This window comes from Agelaius phoeniceus, chromosome 3, assembly GCF_051311805.1.
Source record: "Agelaius phoeniceus isolate bAgePho1 chromosome 3, bAgePho1.hap1, whole genome shotgun sequence".
Taxonomy (NCBI): Eukaryota; Metazoa; Chordata; class Aves; order Passeriformes; family Icteridae; genus Agelaius; species Agelaius phoeniceus.
Window position 1 is genome coordinate 53806342 of NC_135267.1, and position 24799 is coordinate 53831140.

General features: G+C 40.3%; 2 protein-coding genes across 7 annotated transcripts in view; both read left to right on the forward strand.

Moving 5' to 3' along the window:
- Window positions 1-12799, forward strand: part of NCOA7 (nuclear receptor coactivator 7) — an 85375-nt gene extending 72576 nt beyond the window's left edge. For 5 of the 6 annotated variants that reach the window (XM_077175253.1, XM_054629898.2, XM_077175256.1 and 2 more), the window contains 6 exons: window positions 4414-4561; window positions 7817-7945; window positions 8074-8226; window positions 8746-8841; window positions 9476-9549; window positions 10473-12799. In XM_077175253.1, coding sequence (XP_077031368.1) covers window positions 4414-4561; window positions 7817-7945; window positions 8074-8226; window positions 8746-8841; window positions 9476-9549; window positions 10473-10608 — 736 coding nt within the window. In that variant the 3' untranslated portion in view covers window positions 10609-12799. Of the gene's footprint in view, window positions 1-4413; window positions 4562-4622; window positions 6102-7816; window positions 7946-8073; window positions 8227-8745; window positions 8842-9475; window positions 9550-10472 lie in introns of those variants that run through there. The other variant, XM_054629899.2, reaches the window with a different exon arrangement.
- Window positions 12800-14933: 2134 nt separating this feature from the next.
- Window positions 14934-21997, forward strand: HINT3 (histidine triad nucleotide binding protein 3). Its single transcript, XM_054628936.2, has 5 exons — window positions 14934-15176; window positions 15588-15705; window positions 17031-17100; window positions 17915-18041; window positions 20282-21997. The coding sequence occupies exons 1-5, from the start codon at window positions 15030-15032 to the stop codon at window positions 20327-20329; spliced, it is 510 nt and encodes a 169-aa protein (XP_054484911.1). The 5' UTR covers window positions 14934-15029; the 3' UTR covers window positions 20330-21997.
- The last annotated feature ends 2802 nt before the right edge of the window (window positions 21998-24799 follow it).

The following is a 24799-nucleotide window of genomic DNA, read 5'->3' on the forward strand; positions in this document are numbered from 1 at the left end:
CAAGGCAGCCATAAATAAAACACTTTCTCCAGTCTAGTCACAGTAGCTTGTGCAGCATCTTAATGTTTTGTAGTAATTAAAAAAAAAAACAAACCAACAAAGCAAAATAAAAAAAAACTGTCCAAATTTGGAGTGAGATTGTGAAAAAATTGGTCTGCATATCTATATTTAGTTAAGTTAAATCTTCCTCTGATTTGCTTTTAGTTACATTTTTTTCCATGGTCATAGTGTTTGCTGTTAAAGCAGCTTCTGTCGTCAGTTGTGAAAATGGCTCCAACTTCAGCCTGGTCCCACAGCCCACAGCTCCCAGCAGAGCTCTCTTCCATGTGCCAGCTCTAGCTTCTTTCTGGGCCCAGTACTTTTATATTTATTTTTTTATTGGAAGCCTCTAGAAACTTTATTAATACAGAAAGAAGGCTTTTAGGCTGATATTCTTTATAAAGGCACTAAGTCTTCTGTCTCATTTGCTGTAGGTATTCTCTCTCCATGGGCGGTTTCCCAGGCACCGAGTGTGTCCCGGCACACGTCGGCCCATGACCAGCACGCTGTGGCTGAGTTAATCAGTGACTGCAGCACTGCTTTGTGCTGCCTGCTTGGTCACAGCAGGGCTCACCTCAGCGTGCAGAGGGGATGCTGGGCATCTTGAGTTGCCTTATATACAGAATTACTCAGCCTAGGGCAGCCTCTTGCAAGGTTCAGCTGAGCAGAGGGGCACCCATGCTTTTGGTCACAAAAGAGATTGACTTTTTTGCTGGGAAGTTTTGCAATGGGTATAGCTTACAGTATTAGAGGGTAAGTCTGTGTGTGCTCTTACTATGTGGATTTATGTTTAAATGGTATGTGGTTTCCTACCCTAGTGAATTTTGAGTAGCAGTAGCTCAGTAATTAGGTCACACATTTCCTGAAGACCTTTTACAAGAAAATGCCTTGCACAGAGACACAGATAGTAATGTAGAATTTCTTTGCTTGTTAGTAATAGCATTGACTAGTTCCTCATTGAAGAAGTAAATCTGTTTAATTTTCCAGTGTAAATTCTGCAAACATGTTTGTTTTATGAATGTTTTATAATTTGCACTGAAGTTGATATAAAAGACAATGCACTGAGATTGTGCTGCTGAAAGGGCATCCACTTTTTTGCTAGATGTAGAATCCTTTTAAATTAGCCTTTTATAAGGAGAATACTGCTAGACTCCTGATAATAAGATATCAAACTATACAGAGGAAATTTATGAAAACCTGTTTGTATCTATAGCTTAATGTCTTATAATGAGGACTCATAGAAGTCTCTCTAAGCTCATAAAAGCATATGAGGGCTTACAATACCTCAGTGCTCAAGATTTGGGAAGAATCATCATTTAGTCAAGCACATTTATAACAAAGTCATAGGATACTTCTGGATTAATGTCTTTGTCTGGGTCAGGAGCAGTGGCTGGACTTAGAGCCTTTTGAATATTTTCTTTCTGGAATTACTAACTTCAGGTTTCTATAGTAGTCTCTTTCTAAGTACTTTGTTTTATTGATGTCTCTCTTTTAGTGTATGATACACGCATAAGCATGTGATCACCAAAACAGCTATTGAGTTGTAGGATAAATTTTCTCACAGCTGTCCAGTTGACTGTAAGAAAGTTCCTCAAGAAGTGGCTTTTCAATTTAAAAATTGGATCAAGTGTTTTACATTTGGTAGCTGGGAAATACCACTGTAGCATAATGTTAGGATTTTATTAGCAGAGCATCCCTTTTCAGAATGACATCACCTCTGTAATCACCTATTTCTATTTTATGCTGCTGCTTTTTAAATCTGGACTGTCTGGATTTATCAACTGTCCATTGCAGAGGAAAACTTAGTTATGTACTACTTAAATAAACTGAGCATATACAAGTCCATGGGGCCTGACAGGAAACATTCTGAATATATTGAAGTTGGTTGATGTTATTACAAAGCTACTTTCTATCATCTTTTGAAAGGTTGTGTTGAGGGGGAGTGTTCCTTAATAATTGGAAAGACAAATGCTGCAACCATTGTCAGAAAAATGAAGGAAGTATCTGTGGGAGCATGGGGCAGTCAGCTTCATCTCAGTCTCTGGGAAGCAAGTCCTTACAGACACCATTTCCAAGCACACAGAGGGAAAGAAGTGATCAGGATCAGCTGTCATATATTTACCAAGGGCAAATTGCTTTTCTACTGAACAAATAACTTTTCTGTTTGAGATTGCTAGCTCCTTGAGCAAGGAGAGAGCAAGGGATTGATACCATCACGTTACTAAGGCTTTCAACACAATCTTCCATAGTATTCTTGTAGCCAAAGTGGAAAGATATGACCTGGACAGGGAGGTTACTGGTGGTTGTAAAATTGACTGGACCATTGGGCTCAAAGGTAGTTGGTCTGAGTGGCAATGAGGTACAAGTGGTATTCTTGGGGACTGATACTGCTTAATGCCTTCAGTGGTGACATGGACATTGAGACAGAACACACCTCTGTGATTTTAGGGAATGACACAAAATTTGGAGAGTGCTCGTAATTGGAGGGCAGGGCTGCTATTCAGAGAGGCCTAAACACAAAAGGCTGACAGAAATGTCAGGAAGTTCAGAAAAGGCAAATGGAAAAGTAGTGCACCTGGGATGGAGCAGTTCCTGCAGCAGTAGGTGGGGAAAGGCAGCCTGGGGAGTAACTCTGCTGAAAAGGAGTTGGGGAAGTTGAGAGCAAACTCAACATGTCAGTGGTGTGTCCTTGCAGTAACAAAGGCTTCACTTCTTGCTGACTCAAGTAAGAAAGTACAGCCAAACAACTTATGTAGTCATTAATCCCATCTTCCTTTTAGGCACTTGGTTAAAAAATGGAGGGGAGGGGACAAGAAACAGAAAATGTAGGATGGCACCGTACTCTTCTCAGATCATGTGCTGTATGCTTCAGAGAAAATGGTGATGAGATAAAAGAGAAAAAAACCCCAGAAGACATGGAGAACTTGTAGAATCATTGTTGGAGATTTTCCAACTCAAATAGACAATAATTTGCAACCTCCTCTAAATTGGAAGTTAGCTCTGCTATAAGCAAGAGCTGGCCTAGATGATTTCCAGAGATGGCTTAAAACATAAATACATTCTGTGATTCTGAGATATGAGTGTGCTGCTCTCCTTCATCCACCTGCATAAATGTGCTTTCAAACTGATTTTACCCAGACAGCAGAAACCACTAGTTTTATTGTCCTTTCTTAGGGATTTGTAGGAATTAAGTAGCTGCCTTTCCAGAGTAGGGCTACTGCATATAAAATACACAGTGCTCAAGTCAGTTGTCTCTTTCAATTAAAGTTCAAATTAATTAGCAAAGAGCTAATCAGACTGCTTTTTCTGAAACCTCTGTGAGCAATGCTATTTTTTCCTTTTTCATTATTTCCATGATGAAGCAAAATAAATTCTTTATTCTTTTTGTAGACTTATTTGAAAAAATCTAGAATTATACCAGTGACCCTAACAAATTGTAACAGTGCTGAAAGGATATTTTAAGATTATTTGTGCATACATATAAATCCAAGTTACTTGAAATATGGTGGGGGGTGGGGGGGAAATGTCTATTTTTCTAAAAGGTTTTTTCTGTTGATCTAAGAGTTGCTGGATGTAACTTCCTAGTAAAAAGCTGAAGGAAGATCTGATGTCATATGCACTTACTATCTTTCTATCTGCCATCTTTGCTGTGGGTCTGATTTTTTTATTGGCAATTCAGCTTCTTGTATAGTGGATCCACTGTTGTATTCCTGTTTGAAATTGCACGTGGTCATTTTAACTTAATACATAAATTCCTTCTTCAGAAATTGTTTTGTGGTTTGTTATGGAAGTTGTCAAGGAATATCTTTTTAAAGACAGTGGCTGAGAGCTGACTACATTTATGGAAGAGCATGTGCTGCTGGTACTATATCATTAGCAAAGCTGTCAGTAACAGCTTATTTTCATAATGCTAGGAGAATGAAGATTGTTTTGTGGCTAGCCTCTATAACTTTTAAAGGGCAGCTAAAACTGTAGTGTAGACTTCACTGGTGATCTCATTGCTGGAAGTCAAACTAAATGGTAAAGTGAATGTTTTACAGAATGAACTTTAGGGACTGTGACCTAATATCAATCAATTTGACTTCTTAATATGAATTGTGTGGGACTGGACAAGTCATATTGCTTTACCATGATTCTTTGGCTTTGCATATTGCAAAGGGAGGAGGAAAATACAAGTAGAGAAACCTTGAAGTGGTTCAGGCTGCCAGGTGGAGGGAGCTGTTGCCTTGTGTGGTATGGGAGAGTAGAGGTACATGGATATCCTGTTTGTGTAGTTGTCCCTGCTTTGGCATTGGGCAAAACCTCTGTGCTACATGACAGTGTTGGGTTCATGGACTACTAAACAATGGTTGTCTCCTCCTCTTCTCTTCACAGGGTGGATCACTTGTACACATTTTTTGTTCAGTGGTCACCAGAAATATATGGGAAAGATGCCAAAGAGCAAGGTTTTGTTGTGGTGGAAAAGGAGGAGCTTGACATGATTGACAACTTCTTTAGTGAGCCCACTACTAAAAGCTGGGAGGTGAGTGCTTTCTGCCTTTGCATGAAGCGTGTGCGTGTCAAGTGTGCATCCTCTGCTAATAATCTCAGCAGTTGTTCTTCTGAGAATTTTATGGTGTTTCCTTAAGGCTCGTATCTGTCTCACGAATGTATTCATATTCCTTCAGTCTTCATTTCCTTTCTCCCTAGAAAGAGCAGGTAAACAACTGGGAGCTCTCTGGTGTGCAACCAGCAGAAGTTGTGTAAATATTTTGACCATGTGATATTAGTCTTTTACAAAGCTATACAGGCATATGTGGTCAGCATTGCTAAGTTCGTAATGTATTTCCTAATGTATTTATATACTACAAACAAATTCTTCGAAATGTATATATGCATGTAAACATCAACCCAGGCTCCTGTGTGCTGGTTGAAATGGATTGGTGTGTGGTGATCGGCCAGACCCTTGCTTCTAGGGTGCACACAGCAGTTCTGTTTGAATATTGGGTGTAAGTGGGATAAGTTTATCATTGGACTTCGGCTTTTTCATGTGTGGTCTTCTGCAATCTGTTTTAACCACTTGGCATGCCTATGCTTGTTATCTCCTTCTTCTGTGTACAAAGCCTAGTTTCTAAGGGAAATAAGCTTACACACAGTTTTAAAAGCTGTATGTCTCAATGCTGAAACACTTTCTGTGCTAAGAATATGGGATAAATGAAACAGACACATACATTCCAAAGTGGGAAATATCTTGATGGTGATTAAATAAGTTATCTGATGATTCATCCTAAACATAAACTTATTTTCTTTAAATTCTACTACCCTCTTTTTTGTTTGTTTGAGCATTTTGATTTTCACAGTATGTTCTGTTGAAAAACGGACCGTGGAAGTGGGACCTGTCATTTGAAATGTAGCAACCTCTATTCCCAAGGAACTAATATTTTTACAGTTTTGTAGCTTCTCAAAGTTAGTGCTTTTTGAGCTGAAATATAAAAAACCCGTCTTCCTTGTTTTGCTTAGAGCTGAGTGCAGTCATACATTGCTCTAGATTTTACTGTTCAGTTATTTGCATGCCATTTTCATAAAACCACAGTGAAGGAGAGTCAGTGATCTAAAGACAGATGTAGGAGAGATCTGGCTGCACGGGGAGCTTGTCTCTCATTGTTCTTTTTAGATATTTATTGAAAGGAAGAAAAGCTGGAAACTGCTTTTAAAGGTGTGTCTCTTTTATTTGTAATTTATTCCAGCTTCACCAATTTAAAGTAGGTTTGCCAGGAAATCTCTATTGAATGAAGTCCAAATTTGGGCATGATGACTATGAAACGATGAGAGTGAAAGTTTCACTCTCCCTTGCGGGGAAACAGAAACTCTAATTGTAGAGGAGCATATAAGCAGTTTTATCACAGCATGCCATGGCCAGTATCTGTCTGTCACTCTTGGGGCTGAGAACTCTTGCCACTAGAGCAAGGATAGAATACTGTGTACTGAAAATAAACTGCTAGATGATGAAACAGAGACAAATGCCTTTGAATATTCGAATTGTTTACTGTGCCAGACCGGACCAGGAGGAACCTTTTGTAGAGGTATGTTGCATTATTTCCCATTTGAACAGTGTGGATCTGATGATGGAACTTCTGTCCTGGTAATAAACGTGCTCTGTACTCAGGTGAGGGGCATTTTTACCTCAGGTGGCTTCCTTTCTCAGCCCCATAAAATCTTTGAAATACTTTGTAGATCCAGTTTCTCTAGTGGTCAATTCTTTTCATCCATTTCTGCTTTTGTGTGGTCTGTAAATACCTGATCTTGCAGATGCCTCTTTCTGCAGTTGTTGACTGAACTTCATTCACATATCCAGTTCAGATACTGAATAAATGTGTATGCAGAGAAGAGAGGGCTTGTCTGTCTCTGGACCCAGTTTGCAATTTACAATTGTGTTAATAGATTTTCTCTGGTTGCCTAAGTGACTTGAGTTGTATTTTGCTACAGATACCTCTTGGTTGATTTGCTGTTGTCTGGTACTTTTTCCCCACTCCTGGAGGGGGGGGAGACTATTCCTACAAGAAAGTCCTCAAAAGGGGAGTTGTATACTTTTGATTTAATGTCTAAAAGGTGTTAATTAAAAAATATACAGTCATGTTCTGGGAGATGAGGAGTGAAGGCTTACCAGTCTGAAGGTGAAAAAATAACAATGATACAAGTAGAAAGATTGGTTTTTCTGAGCAGTTTGTTGTGGGCAGTTTTTTGGGGTTTTTTAAATTACCCTAATTTTGCAGTGCAAATCTTTCCTGAAATTGACAATATGAAAAATTTTCCAGCACAGGATTATCTGCAGTCTCAGAAGGAGAGGCTGGAGGGTCAGGATGAAGCTGTACAGCTTTTGCTGTCATGGGCAGGAATACCTGTAACTGCTCGGTGTGCAGGGACACATAGCATAGTGTTTGTTCTGCAGGCTGGATTTTCCCTTGTGATCCTGCCTTCCTCTATTTTCCTGACCCTGCACTGCAGTGCCAGTGCCCACATGCCCTGCTCAGCTCCAGGCATCTGTGGGAGAGCATGGACTGGACATGAGTGCATGCAGCAGATATGTAGCTCTCATCCCACTGAGGATGCCTGGTGTGACTGAGAGTATTAGGGCTGTGAGAGCTCCTCACCAGCCCTGGTCCTCATGCAAAACTTGTGTGCTTTGTTGTGTGGTTAATCCACACCTGGAGTCAGTCTATTGCATTTGCTTTCTCACCTGAGGGGCAGGTGTGTGTAGGACCTCCAGGCATCTCTTCCCAGTAGTCTTGACTGTTGACAGCTTCTGCAAGTTCCAGCAGTGATCGTGAAGGCGTGGAGGAATTATGTAAAACTTGATCTGTGTGTAACATGAAAGCCATTTGGAAGCCTTATTGGTAGCGAGGTGCATAGCAGAGCACAGTGGGCTCTGCAGCTGCATCCTGAAATTCCTGCTCCTAGATAAGACCACTGTGGTGATACACTCACGATAGGAATAGACGGTTTAAGGTTTCCTGTTTGTTCTGTAGCTAGGCCTCGTTGCTTCCCCTTCTCTTTCTCATCAGCTCCATTTCAGAGCTTTTGCTGTTGCTTGTTATGTGCCATGGTGGCACTGAGCCCCAGCTAAAGATTTTCCCCATTTGCCTTAAGGCTACCTGTGTTTGATAAAATTATGCCATATGGTGTTTTTTCTCCAAACAGTGTGACAGCTGAGGAGTAAGTTTTAAATGAATTGGCTTCAACAGAGGATTGATGGTGTAAGACCTGTGCTTTAGGTTGGACACTTGTTCTCTTGCCACAGATCATTACTGTAGAAGAAGCTAAACGACGAAAGAGCGTTTGCAGTTACTATGAAGAAGAAGAAGATGACGATACTTTGCCTATCCTAAAGCATCACAGCGCTCTTCTGGAGAACATGCACATAGAGCAGGTATGGCTGAAAGCCCTCAGGTTTCCTTCTGAGATGTGGTGCTACCTCTGTCGAGTGCGAGAAAGAGACTGGGGCACTGCCTGTGCTGCTTGTGTAACCATTTCCCTCATTCCCTGCTCCCTGTGCAGCTGGCCCGGCGCCTGCCCGCGCGGGTGCAGGGCTACCCGTGGCGCCTGGCATACAGCACACTGGAGCACGGCACCAGCCTCAAGACTCTGTACCGCAAATCGGCTGCTCTCGACAGTCCCGTGCTCCTCGTCATCAAGGATATGGACAACCAGGTCAGGAGCACTCGTTCCAGGGGGTGGGGCAGAAAGGGCAGCGTTTTGTAAAGTGATCATTATGAAATGCTAGTCATACTGCGAAGTCACGTCATACCAAAATGAGACATTGGTGTATTCTTTTATATTTTCTACTGCCTAAACTAGAGCTACCAGAGGAAAGTACTTCAGCACTAATAAAAGTTTTAGAATTGCAGTGCGTGCAGTAGTTCCTCTGGAAATACCTTTCTTAGGTATCTCAGTTAAGGAGCTGTCACAAGCAATCCCTCTCTGGAGGTCTCATTCTTCAGTAGCTGCTAGAGTCAGCAATGCTGCTGCCATGGTTGTCATCTGGCTTTTAACTTGCAGGATACAGAAGATGTGGAGGAATACTTGCACATCTGATACACTTCAGTAGTTGGTTCTTCTAACATGAAAATCAGCTTAGTTGTTCTTAGAAAGTATTTTGACATCTTTGGGGGTTTTTCTCTTGAATTCTGCACTTTCCACTAAAGTAGTGTAATCATTTTTTTCTGACAGATATTTGGAGCATATGCTACTCATCCCTTCAGGTTTAGTGACCATTACTATGGCACTGGTGAAACATTCCTCTACACTTTCAGTCCACATTTCAAGGTAAGTGAGCGTCCACTTTCTGAAATAAGATTTTTGGGTTTCACTTCTGAAACATATTTTTGATTTTGATTTTGAGTGTAGAAGAGGTGCCAGATGTTAATGAATGCAGTTAATCATTCATTGCTTCAATGCAATACTTCAAGCAAAAGTGTCTGTAATTATCTGAAGAGGGGACAGTCTGTAAGTGTGAGGAGAGAGTTTTAAATGAGTTGAAGGGGGAAGCAGGAAGGACTTAAAGAGTGTCAAAGACTCACCTTAGAAGGCAATGATATCAAGAACAGGATATAATGTCATGCATTCTTAGGATCACAGTGACCACAAAACAGAGATAATAGTGCAACTGAAATACCCCTTCATGCTCATAGCTTATGCACTTTTCCATATTGAACACATTTCCTTTTTAACAGGGTACCACTCGATTTAGAGAGGGAAGCAGCATTTAAAATAAGGATTAGGATGCTTTGTTCATAGTTTTAAATATGTATTGATCTTTTAATTTCTACCTTACCTTTTCCTCTTTCAAGAAAAAGATAAAAGATGACCACACCTCTTAGCTGCTAAGAGTAGGTACTCAGTAGTTTGAGATTGTAAGAATCCTCAGTCCAAATATGTTCATGTTTTTTCCTCTCCTCAGGTATTTAAATGGAGTGGAGAAAACACTTACTTCATCAATGGAGACACTACCTCTCTGGAGCTTGGAGGTGGAGGGTGAGTGTTTGGTTTTCAAATCATACAGCCAACTTTTTTTTTTTTTTTAATTTTTAATAGAAATAGGGACAATGGTAGGTGCAAGAAAAACTTCACAGTAACGTGGTTGAACTTAATTTTAGTAAGCTGTTTAGCAGAGATACCTCAGCAATCTAATTTCGGTTACAGACTGAAAGGAATTTTGTTTGCTTAGAGTGACTGATGTTAGGCAAGTAGGGTTTGTTGCAGAGTTGGAGTTGTTTTTAGCCAGGAAAAAAACCAGATGTTTTGGGTAGATACATCACTCATTGCTGAAGCGGTTTGTCACTGGAAGATAATCCCTAATGGCAATTTTGCCATCAGTTTCTAGGGTTTATCAAGTGGTTCTTACTAAGTTGTTGTTTTTCTGTTGATGCACATAGCAAGGATACAGACAGGGCATAATCAGTTCATGAGCTTCAAAGGTCAGTAGGTATAAAATGAAGGGCTAAGACTGTACAACCATCTAAAGCTTACTTGGGGGTTGCACCATGGTACAGCTGGGCATGGTTTGCATTGGGAGTGGATAACCAGGAGGTGCTCTGCCCACATCCAAGCAGCCAGGGAAGGGACCCCAAGGCCTGTCCACATCCAAGCAGCCAGGGAAGGGACCCCAAGGCCTGTGCCCTGGTATAGCCACAGCTGGCAGTGTGGGCAGCCGGGTGTGGCCCAGGGCTGTGGGCACTCACAGGGTCCTGCGCGCTGCCCTGCTCGCTGGTGCAAACAAAAGCAAGGGAACAGCTCCCTCCATGAGCTTCTTGGAGAGTGCTTTGACAGTACTGAGCTCTTCACATTTGGCTCAGAGTCACCTAGATTCCTCTGTATCGCTTCTTTGATTGTTTATACAGCTTCCAGTGCTTTTACTGTTCCATCTAACACCAAATCTGTTGTGTATTTCCCTTTAGTGGCCGCTTTGGTTTATGGTTAGATGCAGATTTGTATCATGGGCGAAGCAACTCCTGCAGCACCTTCAATAATGACATCTTAACTAAGAAAGAAGATTTCATAATACAAGATGTAGAAGTATGGACATTTGAGTGAAACTGACTGCCTTAAGGACTGGATCCATTAGGCACTTAAAGCTATCCAGAAGGTGCAGGCTGCCTCACAACGTTACACGCTTTTTCCTCAAGTTTGTACCAGAGCATGACTACGCAAAAAATCCAGCCAAACAACCCAAGAATGAAAGAATTGGTTTTGAGAGGCAGTAAGAGACAGAACAGTGAGAGATCACTCTGAAGTGTTTTTTACTTCCTCTTCAGCACTCTTCCATTGAAGATACAATGCTTATGAAAATGTTCATGATGTATAAGTTGAAAACTTCTTATGTAACTGTGAAAAAGATCCTGTGGAAGAACTTTAACTGTCCAGTACATTCCATGTGTATTTATGTTCAACATGCAAATGCTGACCAAAAATAAAAGGTTACTTTACCAAAATCTACAGCATACTGTTTGCCATGGAAAAGAATCAGAAATAGGTGTACACAGCACTTAAGGGAACATGTTTTTTAAAATTATTTTATTTATTGTTACTGTATAGTAGATTTTTTTGTAAATGTATTAGCTATGAGTTTTTTTGTTCAATGTTTCAAATCTCATTTTGATAATTACTGTTGAGGTGGGTTTATTATGCATTGGCATTTATTCTGAATCAATTTATTTGATTTCTGAAGTTAATTTTTATATTTTTATTTTGTAAATGAGATTAGGTTTTCATTATACCCTAATTAGAGGGTTTGTTTTCCTGGCAGAAACACTTGAGTGCATAATTCTGTTTCATTTTCTTTTCCTGAAATGAGGGAGAAGGTGGATAGTGCTTCTTCTTAACTCTGCCGTCACATTCCTGTTAATAGATAACTATTTTGGCAGTGTATGGAGACACTGGGCAACTGCCCCCTGATGTAGACTTTATCAGTTCAGCTGCAGTCCACAGAATTGGGATAGCTTGCTCTGAGCACCTGCCTCAGTATTATTTGACTGATTATGAAGGAGATTTCTAAGAGAAATCTCCTGGTTTTCTGTATCACCACAAAATGGTTCAAAATAAGCCACCCACTGTGCTTTTACGAGCATTTCTCTACAAATTGAAGAATTTGTTAAGGAGAAAATACAATTGAGATTTAGAGAAGAAAGTTCTTTTCCTAACAGACCAGATCACATTAGTGTAAAACTTGTTTTCCTAATAATTACACATATATTTTCCTTTAAAAGAATACTTCAGGCGGCAGTCTGGTTTAGGATTTGACAGTCAACTAATTATTCTTGTTTGTTTTTAATGAAATTATCAGATACTTCCCCCTCCTCCCCACCAAAGCTGAAAAGACTCTATATTACAAAACCTGTAAAATTTATTTTACGAATAAAATATATTACAAAATTATAAAACATTTGGTAAATGGGGAGAGTGTGAGAGAGGACTGGCAATCTTCACTGTTTGCTAAGGAATTCTGCATTGCCATTTAGCTGTGGTTTTGTTTACACAATCCAGGCCTAATATTAGGATGCTGTCCTGCCCTTAGACTTGAGTGTTTCATTGTCCTGAGAAAGGCAGGTTTTAGAGACAGTAGCGTGCATTAAAACAATACAATCTAAAGTTGGAATGTTATTAACTGAGTAATACAACTCAGTTTAGTTACTGCTCTTTCCTTTTTGACTAGATTAAATAATAATTTAAAAAAGCCAATTGCTTTTCCTTCAAAAGCATTTCTAAATCTTAATCTTGCACAGAAGTTTCACAGTCTAATAAAAACAATGCTATACACAGTAAGCCTGTAACATGCTGCACATGAGCTTTTCACACTTCCTTTCTTTGTGGTCCACTACAGCCATAAATAAAGTTCTTACCGGTAATGCTTTCAAATATTTTGGAAGTTGTTAACAGCATAATGCTTTGAAGATACCCAGAATATCTAACACACTTTGCTCTTTTAAATGGTGGCAGAAGACCACTTAATAGTTTTAAAAAACCCAACCAAACAAACACCCAACAAAAAAATCCCCACAACAAACAAAATGAAACCAAGTTCAACATTTTGCATACATTTCACTCTTGCTACCTACAACTTACTCCACTATATTATCCTTGTCAAAGCATATCTAAACGCTGTGGTCTATATTCAAAACAGTGTTGTTCAATCAGAATTCTGTGACCCTTGAAACTATGAATATTGAATATATGTAATGCAGTGCTATCACAATATTTTCAATAAAGGAATTTATGCATTCAGAAACTTGTTACAGATGCTTTCTCTTTTATTCACAAACTTTATAACATTTTAAAGATGAAAGGATGCAGCTTAGATCACAGGTTATGCTGACAAATACCTGTGCCACCTCATAAAAAAGAGAATTTCAGCAATACTGTATTTTACAAACAAAACTGTATTTTACAGATAAGGAGGTTGGAGATTTTGGCGGGGCTGGATTTGGGGTTTGGGTTTTTTGTGTGTGTAGTATGTTGTGTCCTTAAAGAGAGCTGTGTTTTGAATTCACTCTGAGACAGACTCTGACATAGGGCTAAGAAATGCTAGTAAACAGCAGTTTACCTGGTAGTTCTTGCTGCTGCTCTCAGCTGTAGTGAATGACATGTATCCTCTTATCTTTTTGACCAACCTCTTCCCAGAATTCAAAAGTCCCATGTGCATCATTTTTGTACGCACCCTTTTCATATTTCCAAAGTGTTCACATATATTTTTATGTCCAGCCAAGCAAAGCAAAGATGTCTTAAAAGTACTTGGTTCTTGGGTTTTATTGGTTTTCATTGTATAGAGCAGTGGCATTAAAAGAAAACAAACTACAATTATGTGTGAAACTGAACAAGTGTGCTATCCAATGAGCCTTGCTCTGAGTGAAACGGCAGTAACAACTTTCCTAAAGTAACTGGAAAATTATGGTCACTAGTCATTTTTCTCTCAGAGAGAACAAGATCTTGTTCTTGCAACATGAAATATGTGTTCCTTCAGTGGTACTTGGGTACAGATTTTTGATACAGGACTGTGTTCAAACACAGGCTCACAAATCAGGCTTGTCAGTAGCCGGGTAATTGCAGATGTTTTATTTGGTGCTGGTTCAAGTGCAGGTTTTGTGTTGGGTGTTTTGCACAAAGACTGACTTTAGAGCAAAGGAAAGTCTAGTTACGTTTAGAACAATCCTCATTCGTAAACCCTAAAGATTTGATTTGCCTGTTTGTAACAGAGAAAAGGAGCAGGTGAGGCCATTGCAAAGGGACTGCCTAGCACTCTGCAGGTTGGCACATCTGGCAAGTGAGCTGCTTCAGGTAGAATAGCCAACCATATTCTGTTTGTACGGGCACCGCTTGCTTTAAAAAAAAACAAAAGCATTTTTGAAAATCTCAGTCTTAATTTTTCATCTCATTACCTTTTAAAACACTCTTTTCACCTGTGGGACAAGCGCTTTGTGCCTTTTGAGCTGCATGAAGAATACATTTAAGTTGCAGGGTCAGTGATTCTGCAGCCCTAGTCTAATGAACAGTGCAAATTATTTAAAATACAATTAAGAAAACATTTTTAGAACTTGAAAGCTAACTACCACTTACCCTTTATTAGCTTCAGAAGTAGTTTGTTTATAGGAGGCAGGTGGTGAGGCACTGGAATGGATTCCCCAGAGGAGCTGTGGATGCCCCATTCCAGGAAGTATTCAAGGCCAGGCTGGATGGAGCCTTGAACAACCTGGTCTAGTGGAAGGTGTCCCTGCCCATGGCAGGGGGGGGTTGTTGGAACGCGATGATCTTCAAGATCCTTTCCAACCCAAACCATTCTGTGATTTTCTGAAATATCTTTGGCTGTGAATTAGGATAGCTGTCATGAGCAGGCAACGATTTCAGGGCTGTCAGCCTGTGCAGTAAGAACTAACATCAAATTTTAACCCGGACTGCTGGGAGTGTTGAAGAAAAAATGTAGACTCATTTTGAAAAATCTCTGGAATTATATTAGTGACCCCAAACAAACTGCAACAGTGCTGAAATGGTGTTTTAAGATTATTTGTGCACATATAAAAATCCAAGTAACTTGAACTATAGGGGCAAAATGTCTAAATTTTTCTTGGTTTGTATTGACCAATGAATTGCTGGACATAACTTTCTGGTGAGGAACGAGAAAGATACAGCATCATAAGCACTTATTATCCTTTTTTCCGCCCTCCTTTTCCCTCCTCTTGCGTGCTTGATTTTTTTCCCCCTACGGCAATTCGACTTTTAAGAGTGCATTCACGTGGTTTTATTCGCCTATTTTTTGTTGTTGTTATTGGTTGCTTGGTTTTTTGGTTTCGTTTTTTTGTGAAATCCTCACGGGGAGCCCCAGTTCCGCTCCGCGTGTGCCCGGCGGGCGGAGCCGGGCGGTGCCAGCGGGATTTCCCGGCCCGGGCGCTCCTCCTTCGGCGGGCGGAGCGCCGGCACCGGCAGCGGGAGGGGCCGGCAGCGGGACTGGGACCGGGAGCGCGGCCATGGCCGGGCCTGAGGCCGCGGGTGCCGCCGCCGCTGCTGAGGGGAGCGAAGCCGGGAATGGCGGCGGCGATGGCTACGACGGGAAGTGCGTGTTCTGCAGGATCGCCCGCCGGGAGGAGCCGGGCACGGCGCTGCTCCCCTGCGAGGTGCGTGAGGCGCCTCCTCCCCCGCCCTCCTTGCCCGCTCCCTCACGGGCCGGCCCTGGGGTCGCGGCTCGGGCTGGGCGGGGGCGCGGCGGCTCTGAGGGCCCTCGGCACCGGCACGGGCAATGTGGGGAAACATCGCTGGCACGGAAAGCACCTTAAAGCCTTCCGAAAGTGCTGGCCCAGCAGCCGGCCGCCTCAAAGCTGGCGCCGAGCAAGGCTGACTGCCGAAGGTCAGCAGCGGACGCGCACCGTGCCTGGAGGCTGCCTCCGAAATACCCTCAGCTTTTGTTGCTGGTCGCGTCAACTATGACATTTGGTATCGCATCCATATGGGGGGTATAGACATTGTTACCTACTCTGTGCCAGTATCGTCGTCCTAATCCATTTTAAAACGTTTGCATCCTTTTCTAGGATGAAGATCTTGTTTGCTTTAGAGATATAAAACCTGGTGCCCCCCACCACTACCTGGTGGTGCCCGTGAAGCACATGGGAAACTGCAAAACACTGAAGACAGAGCACATACCTCTAGGTAAGGCTGCAAGTGTGTGCTTAACCTCAAGGAAAATCGTTTTTCACAGCCTGAAATAGGGGGTTGTCAAGTAAATTACAACTTTGGACACCATTTGTAAACGTGGAAATAGCTGATGTGAGTGAGTGTAGATAGGGACTTTCTGGGAACTTCTATGGGCTGGTCTAGAATGGCACTTTTTTTGTGCAGTTCTGGAAAAACATTGCAGTTTGCATGGAGTATAGATGCTTCTGCACTTCGTTGGAAGTACAGCTTTATTTTTAAAGCATTTATGTGCTGCTTCATTGCATTTTCTTAGATATGCATATGCAATTCTAAAAGCTTACAGAAGAATTTTATAATGTGTATTCTGTATTTTAAAAACACAGATTAGGAGGTTGGAGATTTTGGTAGGGTTGGATTTGGGTTATACTTTCAGGTAAGTGCTGCATTATTTGTAATGAAATAATGAAAAAAGGGAATGACAGATGAAAAAGGGAGATGCTGTTTCAATTAACTTTAAAAAAATTTGAAAAAATAAAATACTGAAATGTTGAAGCCATTATTTATTGTTGCTAGGCTTATTTTGGTTTTAGGTTTTTTTCCCTTAAGAGGACATTGTCCTGGAATTTGTTTCACAAGCTATGGCTAGCTAAGTGTGTTGAGTAACAGAAGAAACTGTGGCCATGAAGAAATTCCACTGTAGGGAAATTTACAGGTGATGCAAGAAAAGAGTTATAATTGCATTTTGCAAATCTTGCATTGCTGTATTTCTCGTGTAAACATAGGGTGGTTTTCTCCAGAGAAAAAAAAACTTCTGTATATGTTTGGCTTCAAAGTAATTCCTCTAACTTCTGCCTTGATTTTTTTTATTGGGGTTACTACATTGTTCAGAGATAATGAAACTGTGCTAGTAATAAGAAATACTGACAATTTAAATTAAATTTATGTATTGTCTGAAATGTACTCCAGACTTCACAGGTTCTGGAGATCAAAGTCCTCTAGCTGTGCAGAGATACAACACTGGAATTAGTGTAAAGTCATCATTCTGACCAATCAGTACTTGTTGGGTTTTTTAATAAGGGTGTGGTGATAGCATGGCTTTGGCCAGAGTTCTTATAATAATATCACACTGGAAAGCATTGCAGGTGTGGAAGTTGGTATCAGTGGCAGTTTTCAAGTAAATCATTGCACACACTCACTTGATTGTCTTTTCTTTGACTAGGAGTAGTTACAGTGTTTATATTTGAAAAACCCATGTCTGTGATCTCAATGTAGGTTAGTTTGTTGAAGTTAATATTCTGAGGAATACCTTTCTAAAATGAAATTTATTTGTGTTTTAATAGTGAAGAGAATGATGGAAGTGGGAAAAGCTGTTCTCCAGAAGAATAATTTTAGTGACTTGAATGATGTAAGGTATGTAATAAATACCTTCCATCTATTAAGTGTCTTCTTTACTTTTCAGAATGTTACTTTAGAGATGGTGGCAGAACCTGTACTGTGATTTATGGAAGAAATCGACTCTACATTTCACTTATTGCATAAAATCTCAATTAAAATCTGCTGGCACTGAATATAAACTTTTTTTCTGATAAAGTTCTGGCACAAATTGGGTTCCAGCTCTGAGATTCTTTCTTGAACACATCTTGGAGTAGGGAGGGGACTTCAAACAACTTACCAAAGAGGCTGCTCTTTCCTTATGTGCTGTTCTAAATCCAAGATGCCAGAAGAGAGGTAAACTTTGGCTATTGAAGCAGGACACCACATTGTGTTTCAGGCATACCAGAATTCACTGGATTTCGGTATTGGACCCTTCAGTTTAAGGCCCTTGATAGCTGAAATAAACTGTAACATAATTTGAGCACTGTAGAGAAACAGGGAGCTGGCTCTTCATGATGAAAATTGATAGTTGGCTTTCCAGCTGAAAACTAGGTAGGATACATTTAAGATACTTTTTCTTTTAACTCCTTTTAAAAATGTGTCTTAAATACAGAGATGCGAAGGAGAAGATGAATGAACGTTTGAAGAGCTTTTTGTGGTATAATGAAAGGACATGTTTTTGTTCTTGCTTCTATGTACATCAAAAATGCAATGAGTTGTTAGTTCTGTGGATTATGGTAAATAACCTGCAATGAATTGCAGGTAAATAACTGCAATGAATTTGCTCCTGAATTAACTTCCTCCTGAATTAACATCACCACTATCTTGTACTTCTTTTCCTTTTCTGAAGAATGGGTTTTCACTGGCCACCGTTCTGCTCCATAGCCCACTTGCATCTGCACGTCCTGGCCCCAGCCAGCCAGCTGGGGTTCTTATCCAGGATCTACTACAGAATCAATTCCTACTGGTTTATCACGGTAAGTGTGAGGCAGGTGAGCTTTGCCATAGGTTTTCAGTTGTGAGCCATGTCTTTCTAACCTTGTAACTGTGTCCAGAAATTCTCTGACCAATTATTTTTGTGGTTGCTTTAATTCTCGGTTATGTATATTTTGTATTAACTGAGAAAAAATAATGGTTAAGAACTTACTGTTTATGCTTATAAACATTAAGGAAGAGAGTGTGGGGGGATAGAATGTAAAAAAATAAAGATAGTGCAGAAGGCAATCTCACCCCTGATGAGTTGCAGCTGTGCTAATTATCAAAGATTAGGAACAGGCCTGCCCTTAACAGGCCACAGCTGTGTCCAATGAGGATGAGTGCTATAAAAGAGTGGGTTAGGCAGTTGAGAAGGGAGCTGGAGTTTGTTGGCTGTGCTGTGAAGGAGTCAGTGCTGTGAGGAGATGCCCATGAGACATCACCGAGAAGGTATGGAACTTTTGCAATAAGATGACAACACTGGAGTGCTAATAACTAACAGCAAACAGTACAATGGTTCTGGATCTTGGCTGAGGCTCTGTGATGTGCTTCTGTGGACACTTTGTAAATATTTGGGTTTTAATATAAAGGGCTAATTCAAATGTGATGGATTGTTTTGCACATAATGTGGTTAATCCTGTGTAGGTGAAAACAAATCCACCTAATGACTGCATCTATCACTTCATGTATTTTTTCTCATCTTGTCATTTTTAGACTAAACCTAGTGCCTGCTTTACAAAAACATTGTTGGTACTGATTTATGTCGTTAGAGATTAGCAATGAGACTGAACTGACACTGACTAAAGCACTTACAAAATCTCTCTCTAGAGACCTAAACCTCACTCTCATTGCTTTGATGCAGCAAAGCACCTGTCCTTGCAAGGTAACTGTAGCACCCTAGTATCGTTGCACATCCCCAGATCAAAGTTGCTGAAAAAGGTCTGTCTCATCTAAAGAATATAGACTGCTTCTTAGTTAAAGAGAAGAAACACAGCTTCTTTATGGTGGGACCTTGCTGAAGTTCACTCCTAACTCAAAAGAAGCACATGTGTCTGCTGTGTTATTGAGCATCTCAGAAATATTTGTCCCTGAAGTACATATAGCTGTGTAGTTTTACTGGTTATTATCTTGGATTAGTTCAACAGATCCCTACCAAGTCTGGTTATCCAGTATGGATGCACTTTGGTGTTTTGCCCTGCTGTCAGGTTGGAAAATGTTCTTGGGTTGGTGGTGGTTCTGGTTTGTTGTTTTTTTTTTCACATTGTAGTGTCCTGAATGTAGTACTTGTTTAAGAATGCAAAACAGGATTCAGATAATATAATTTTCAGTTGCTGCATACTTTATGTAGCTGTATTTTTAAATTAACTGCAGTAATTACTGAACTCTGTTGAGTTGCTCCTACCTGAAGTATCTGATTGCATTTTTATCATCTGCATTTAAAAAACTTGAGCTTTTCACCTTAATATAGTTGGAGATTTTAATAAAGCCTCAAGCACTAGATCAAATTAAAAGATGAATTCAGTAGGACTGGCAAAAAAAGCAAAGGCTGACAGTAAACTGATCAGTTTCAGAAGTGCCCCTGTTGGCCTCCACGTGCCCAATGTGGCCTGCTTGTTGGCAGACTCCTCCTGCCCTGAGCCTTCCTGAGGGCTCTGTGAGCTGGTGCTGTTATGTGTACAAAGTACAGCTGCCCCAGCTGTGCCCATGATGCATAAATAGCATGTATGATGACAAAAGTCTGTGTTGGTGCAGTGATGTGACCAAAGGACGAGGTGGTAGCTTGTGACAGGAGCCACACCCTTGAACACCTCTGTCCCTCAGCAGTTTGTGGCTGGTGGTGCAGCTGGGTGGGTGATGAGAGGTCACAACACACAGTTCTGGAGTGGCTCACAGAGAATCCCAGCTCTCACCACTGGGTTGCTCCAAGCACTGCTGTCTTCTGAGGTCTCTGCAGTCACAATGCTTTAACAGATCTGCTGTTCATTTGCTCAAGCCTCCTCTGACCTCCACAGGTTATGTTTCCTCTTCTGATGGCCTCATGAGTGTTTGGTGGAAACTGTGAGTCTGCCGTTGAAAGGAATTGTTGTATTCTGCTTCTCCTGTACATTTAATCTGTAAAAGTGAAAAGCAAATGCTCTGTTAGTGTCACTATTTTTGAAATGGAATTTTCATTAAATTAAGGCCCACAGTGTAGTTATGTGTGCCTTCATTTTTGTAATGCATTGCTTTCTCTCTTTCATAGGCTGAACAACTGATCGAGAGACTGCAGACTGAAAATGCTGCCAGCTGAAAGCTTGTGTTGTCAGCCAGTTTGGTCTTTGAGCTCTGATTTAAGGTTGCACAGTTTGATGTTGCCAATAATATCCCAGGATAAAAAAAGCTTTAGTTCCTTATGAGGAAATACACACAGAATTTGTAGCTGCTAACCTAATTCTTCCATTTGGATATGTCAGTCGGTATACTTCCCTGGCAATAGTGCAATGTATTTTAGTTAAAATTTTAATTTAATTTGTGTAGATCCATACATAATACACACACACATGCATACAGGCAGAGAACTCTTCCTATTAAAAGGCAAAGTGTAGCAGCAGAATGTATTGCAACCAAGGCAGTGAGCTACAACTAACAGCATATGAATGGTATCAAAGGGAGTATTTGCTGCAGAATCAAGCTTTCATTTTCAAGATGCATTGTTCTGGGGTTGCAGGTAACATTTCAAGCATTTGTTCCCACCTGCATTTGTATGATATGCTACTTATGCCTAGTGATGAGAAGGTTCATTGCTGAAAGTACAGTACTGACTTTCTGGTGCAAAACTACTTCAATGTTAACTGACTTGTTTGCATCACAGTGACACAGTAAACATGAATACAATATGTGCCCAATGCTGTATAACATAGAATATAGTTTATGTGTAAAGAGACCTAATGATTTTTTTCCCTCTTATGTGCACAATATTTGAAATTACTGTATGTTTACAAAGAATGTGAAGAGTTCAAAAGAATGGATTTTAATATACTGCTCTTCTACATGGCAGTAGATAGAAAAGTCCAGATTTTCTAGTCTTATTTTCACTGCAAGTCCCTTGCAGATTACTAATGCCTCCCTGGCCAAATTTGGATTCTAAATGAAGTCATAAGAGAAGCCAGTCTGAAATGCAGTGTGTGTGTGGCAGGCTTACATAAGTGCAATGTGATTTGACTTTGGGATAGCAGGGACTCAGCCCAAAATTGGAATATGCCAAGTTGCTTAAGGAACCTGTTGAACACTTGCCTTTGCTGCATGAGTCTGATCAGGAATGCTAGCACTTGTTTTTCAGTACCATAATAAGGCAGACTGTTTGGCAAGTTAAAACTCCAGGACACATGGAATGGATTTTCTCCGTTCACAGAGCTTGTCTTGGTGCCGAGCTAACCAAATGCCCTTGCCTGATGCATTCAGATGCAGCTGAGGTGAGAGCATCTGTTGCACCTGCAAACTTGCCTGAACATAGTAGTCTGTGTTTTCCATGGATCCAGCACCTGTTGCCTTAGTGATACAATGTGTTGTAATATTCTTACAGTACTTCAGGGAGTCCACACCCTTTAGAAGAACTGCATTTTCTACCTGGCAGAGTTTACACATCTCTGTCTGTAAGATCTTCTTCCTAATGTCTTGTTATATGTATTAGTGGGCACTTGCATGTTATTTGCAGCCCTTTAGGGTTTTAATTTATTACATTTGGTAGGAAAAGTGTGACTTAAAGCCACAGAACTTTGACTGTGCAATAGATGAAGAGGTTTCAGCTGGCTCCTGACTTAGTTAAATACCTGTACATTAAAGACTTTCAAGAGTTAATATGTATGTGTTCTGATCTGCAATTAATTTATGTAACTGTACTGAACTGTGACATGTAATATTTAAAATATCAACATGAACTGTTGTCAAAAAGGATTAATAAATGCTAATCTTGGGATGATTTTCCAGTGCAATGGAATAGCTGACTCTGAGGGTTGACCCTAGATAGCTCTTTGCTCACTCTTCATCCCTTAACCCAGTGGGGTGGGAGAACAGAAAGAACAAAATGAAAAAATTCATGGGTTGAGATAGTTTAATATGTGAAGGAAAGAGGAAGAAAAAAAGCAAAGGTAATCACTCATGACCTCCCATAGGCTGGCCAATAGCAACAGCCCCCACACCCCAAAAAATAGGCCTCTCTTCAGCTTTTTTTCCAGACATTATATGTCATGGAATATCTCTGCTGGCCAGTCTGTGTCAGGTGTGCAGGTTGTGCTCTCTTCAAGCTTTTTGCCCACTGGGGGAGGGGTGGGGGGCAGAGCAGGAGAAGGAAGGCCCTGACATTGTCCATGCACTGCTCAGCAATCAACCAGAACCAGTGCTGTGTTACCAGCACTTCCACTCGCACCCAAACCTGGGATGCTCTGAAGGAAGTTACTCCATCCCAGCCAGACTCTCTATGTTGCCAAATGTATATCAAAGCACAAAGGCCAACTTTTATGTCTTTATTTTGGAGAATGACCCCACTAATGACAAGACTGAAAAGGTAAAAATCTGGGTATAATGTCACTTCCAGAGTTTTGCTGATGAGAAAGATGGGGATATCCCGTGTTGCCTGAGAGCAACAGACAGACATCTGAACAGCTGAAACAACAAAGCATTAAACAGAGGCACACTAATTACTGAGAGGAATTCTCAGCCTCTCATTAGTGTTTTTCAGCACAGAGCTGTGTTCTGTTTTCCTTCTGCATTGACAAGCATTCTTGGACTCTGAAGATAATTGTTTTAATTAGGTGAAGAAATACTTTCTGAAAAACCTAACCTAATACTTCCACTCTGCTACTGAATTACTGGCTAGCCCCTGGAAGAGACAGTGGGCAGATCCTATTAACTTTGTCACTGTCTTCTATAGAAGCTTTTAGAAATTTTAAAACTTCCAAATTCATCTGTAAAGCTCTCTAAGGAGTAAAGATCAATAAGGAGCACGAACTCATCAGCTCTTACCCTCCAAAGAGCCTGAAGAAGCAAAGGAAAGTTGTTTAGCCACTGCTGCTGGCTTTGTTCTTTGATCCAGTATTAGCAGTCTTGAGAAAAGCTGCTTTTTTGACCTCATGTTTAGGAATGACAAAGCTTTATTTGTACTGTTTTGCTCAATTGTCTTACATAAACTCCCAACCTAACACGAACCCAGGGAATAATGCTTTTATGCTGAAAGGATGAAGCAGATACACGTAACATGCTGTTAAATAGAAATTGTGCTTAAATTGGTAATAACACCTCAGACTATTCCAAAGTCTTTTTAAGTGTGAGTTGTAAATAAAAGTAGAATGAGAGCAAACCAGTGAAAATTGTATTTGAAATTTGAGAAACTTGTAAACAATTAAATGCTGCATAAAAACTCTTGTCATTTCAAACTAATGTGCAACATTTATTGAAATGGTGACAGTGCCTTCGGTATTTGACAAAAAAAAAACCACAGATAATCTGTATATGATATACAGTCCAAAACAGATGCAGAATTTACAGACTTCAAATGGAAGGAGGGCAAAGACTACTGAGGTAATCTGTCACAAAGTGAAGTTTAGGAGAGATTTAAACAGCTAAAAGATGCTTATTAGGGCAAGAACACCTTTTAAAAAGGTTGGGGTTTACTTGCTACTCCAAATAATCTGTAATACTAAAACCCCTTACATGCTACAATTTTTGCAAAAACAATTTAATAAATTCTTTTCCATTTAATCTAACGGGAGCCTGCTGAAAAAAACCCAAGTTGCATGTTGAAAAGTTTAAATTCCTATTTCATCTGTAGATGTTTATCTAATCACAGATGAAGCATAATTTTGTAAAACTTGTAGCTGAACTGAGTCATGTGCATTAGATATAATGCATTCATGACTATACAGGCTTCAGAAGTAATTTTTCATTCTAGAGTGTACCAGTGGGCAAGCTGACTAGTTCTATTATCTATCTTTTAGTCTTTTTTTGAAATGCTATTGCTGGAAGCACAAGACTGGATTTGTCAACCTGTGTGCTGAGCCAGTTTGGCAGCTCAGTGTTTATAATCATTGCATGGGCACACAGAAAGATTTCAGTCACGTTTTCCAGAATGCTCATCTAAAGCTGGCAGGTTGGCTCAGTAATTGTTTAAAAAAATCCCTCTATAAATAATAGTTTTGTTATGTAGTAATCCTTGGTTCTATTAAAAAATATAATAATAGAGCAAACTTTTTTTAGTTGCTTACAAAGTAGGTAAGACCATGTCATTAAGGGTTTGCTCTGCTTCTGTTTTGATCAGAGGTGTACTTAAAAAGTGCTTGTAGATGTGCTCAAGCATCTACCACTTAAATGGCAGTGACAGCCTAGATTGCTGATATTCAACTATTTGAGCCAGCCTTAATTAAAATGTAGCAAATTTATGTGAGCTGGACTTGCATCTTACGGTGCTCAGGCTACATACTGCCTCACATGTGTGTCTTGCAATGAATTATTTGTACCATGTCCAGCAATGTATTATTTTTCCTTACAGTGGCATCTGATTAGTCAGCTGGTGACACTTGAAGTGCCTGATGCTGCTTCCTGCAAGTTGTGAACTAACACTACAGCAGAACTGAATGGATTTCAGAATTGTTAGAATTAAACAAAACTCATTCCACAGCTGCACTTTAAAAAGTTTAATAATTTGCGTTGAAATCTGAATGCATGTAAAGACTTCCTCTAATAGGAGCTGAAAAATGAGGTTGTGCTCGTGTCATTTGGCAAGAAA

Bases quoted from the DNA above. Each gene is read 5' to 3' on its own strand.
- HINT3 (XM_054628936.2), top strand. From the start codon at position 15,030: ATGGCCGGGCCTGAGGCCGCGGGTGCCGCCGCCGCTGCTGAGGGGAGC. The intron at 15,706-17,030 runs GTAAGGCTGCAA...GTGTTTTAATAG, and splicing joins GACAGAGCACATACCTCTAG to TGAAGAGAATGATGGAAGTG. The intron at 18,042-20,281 runs GTAAGTGTGAGG...TCTCTTTCATAG, and splicing joins ATTCCTACTGGTTTATCACG to GCTGAACAACTGATCGAGAG.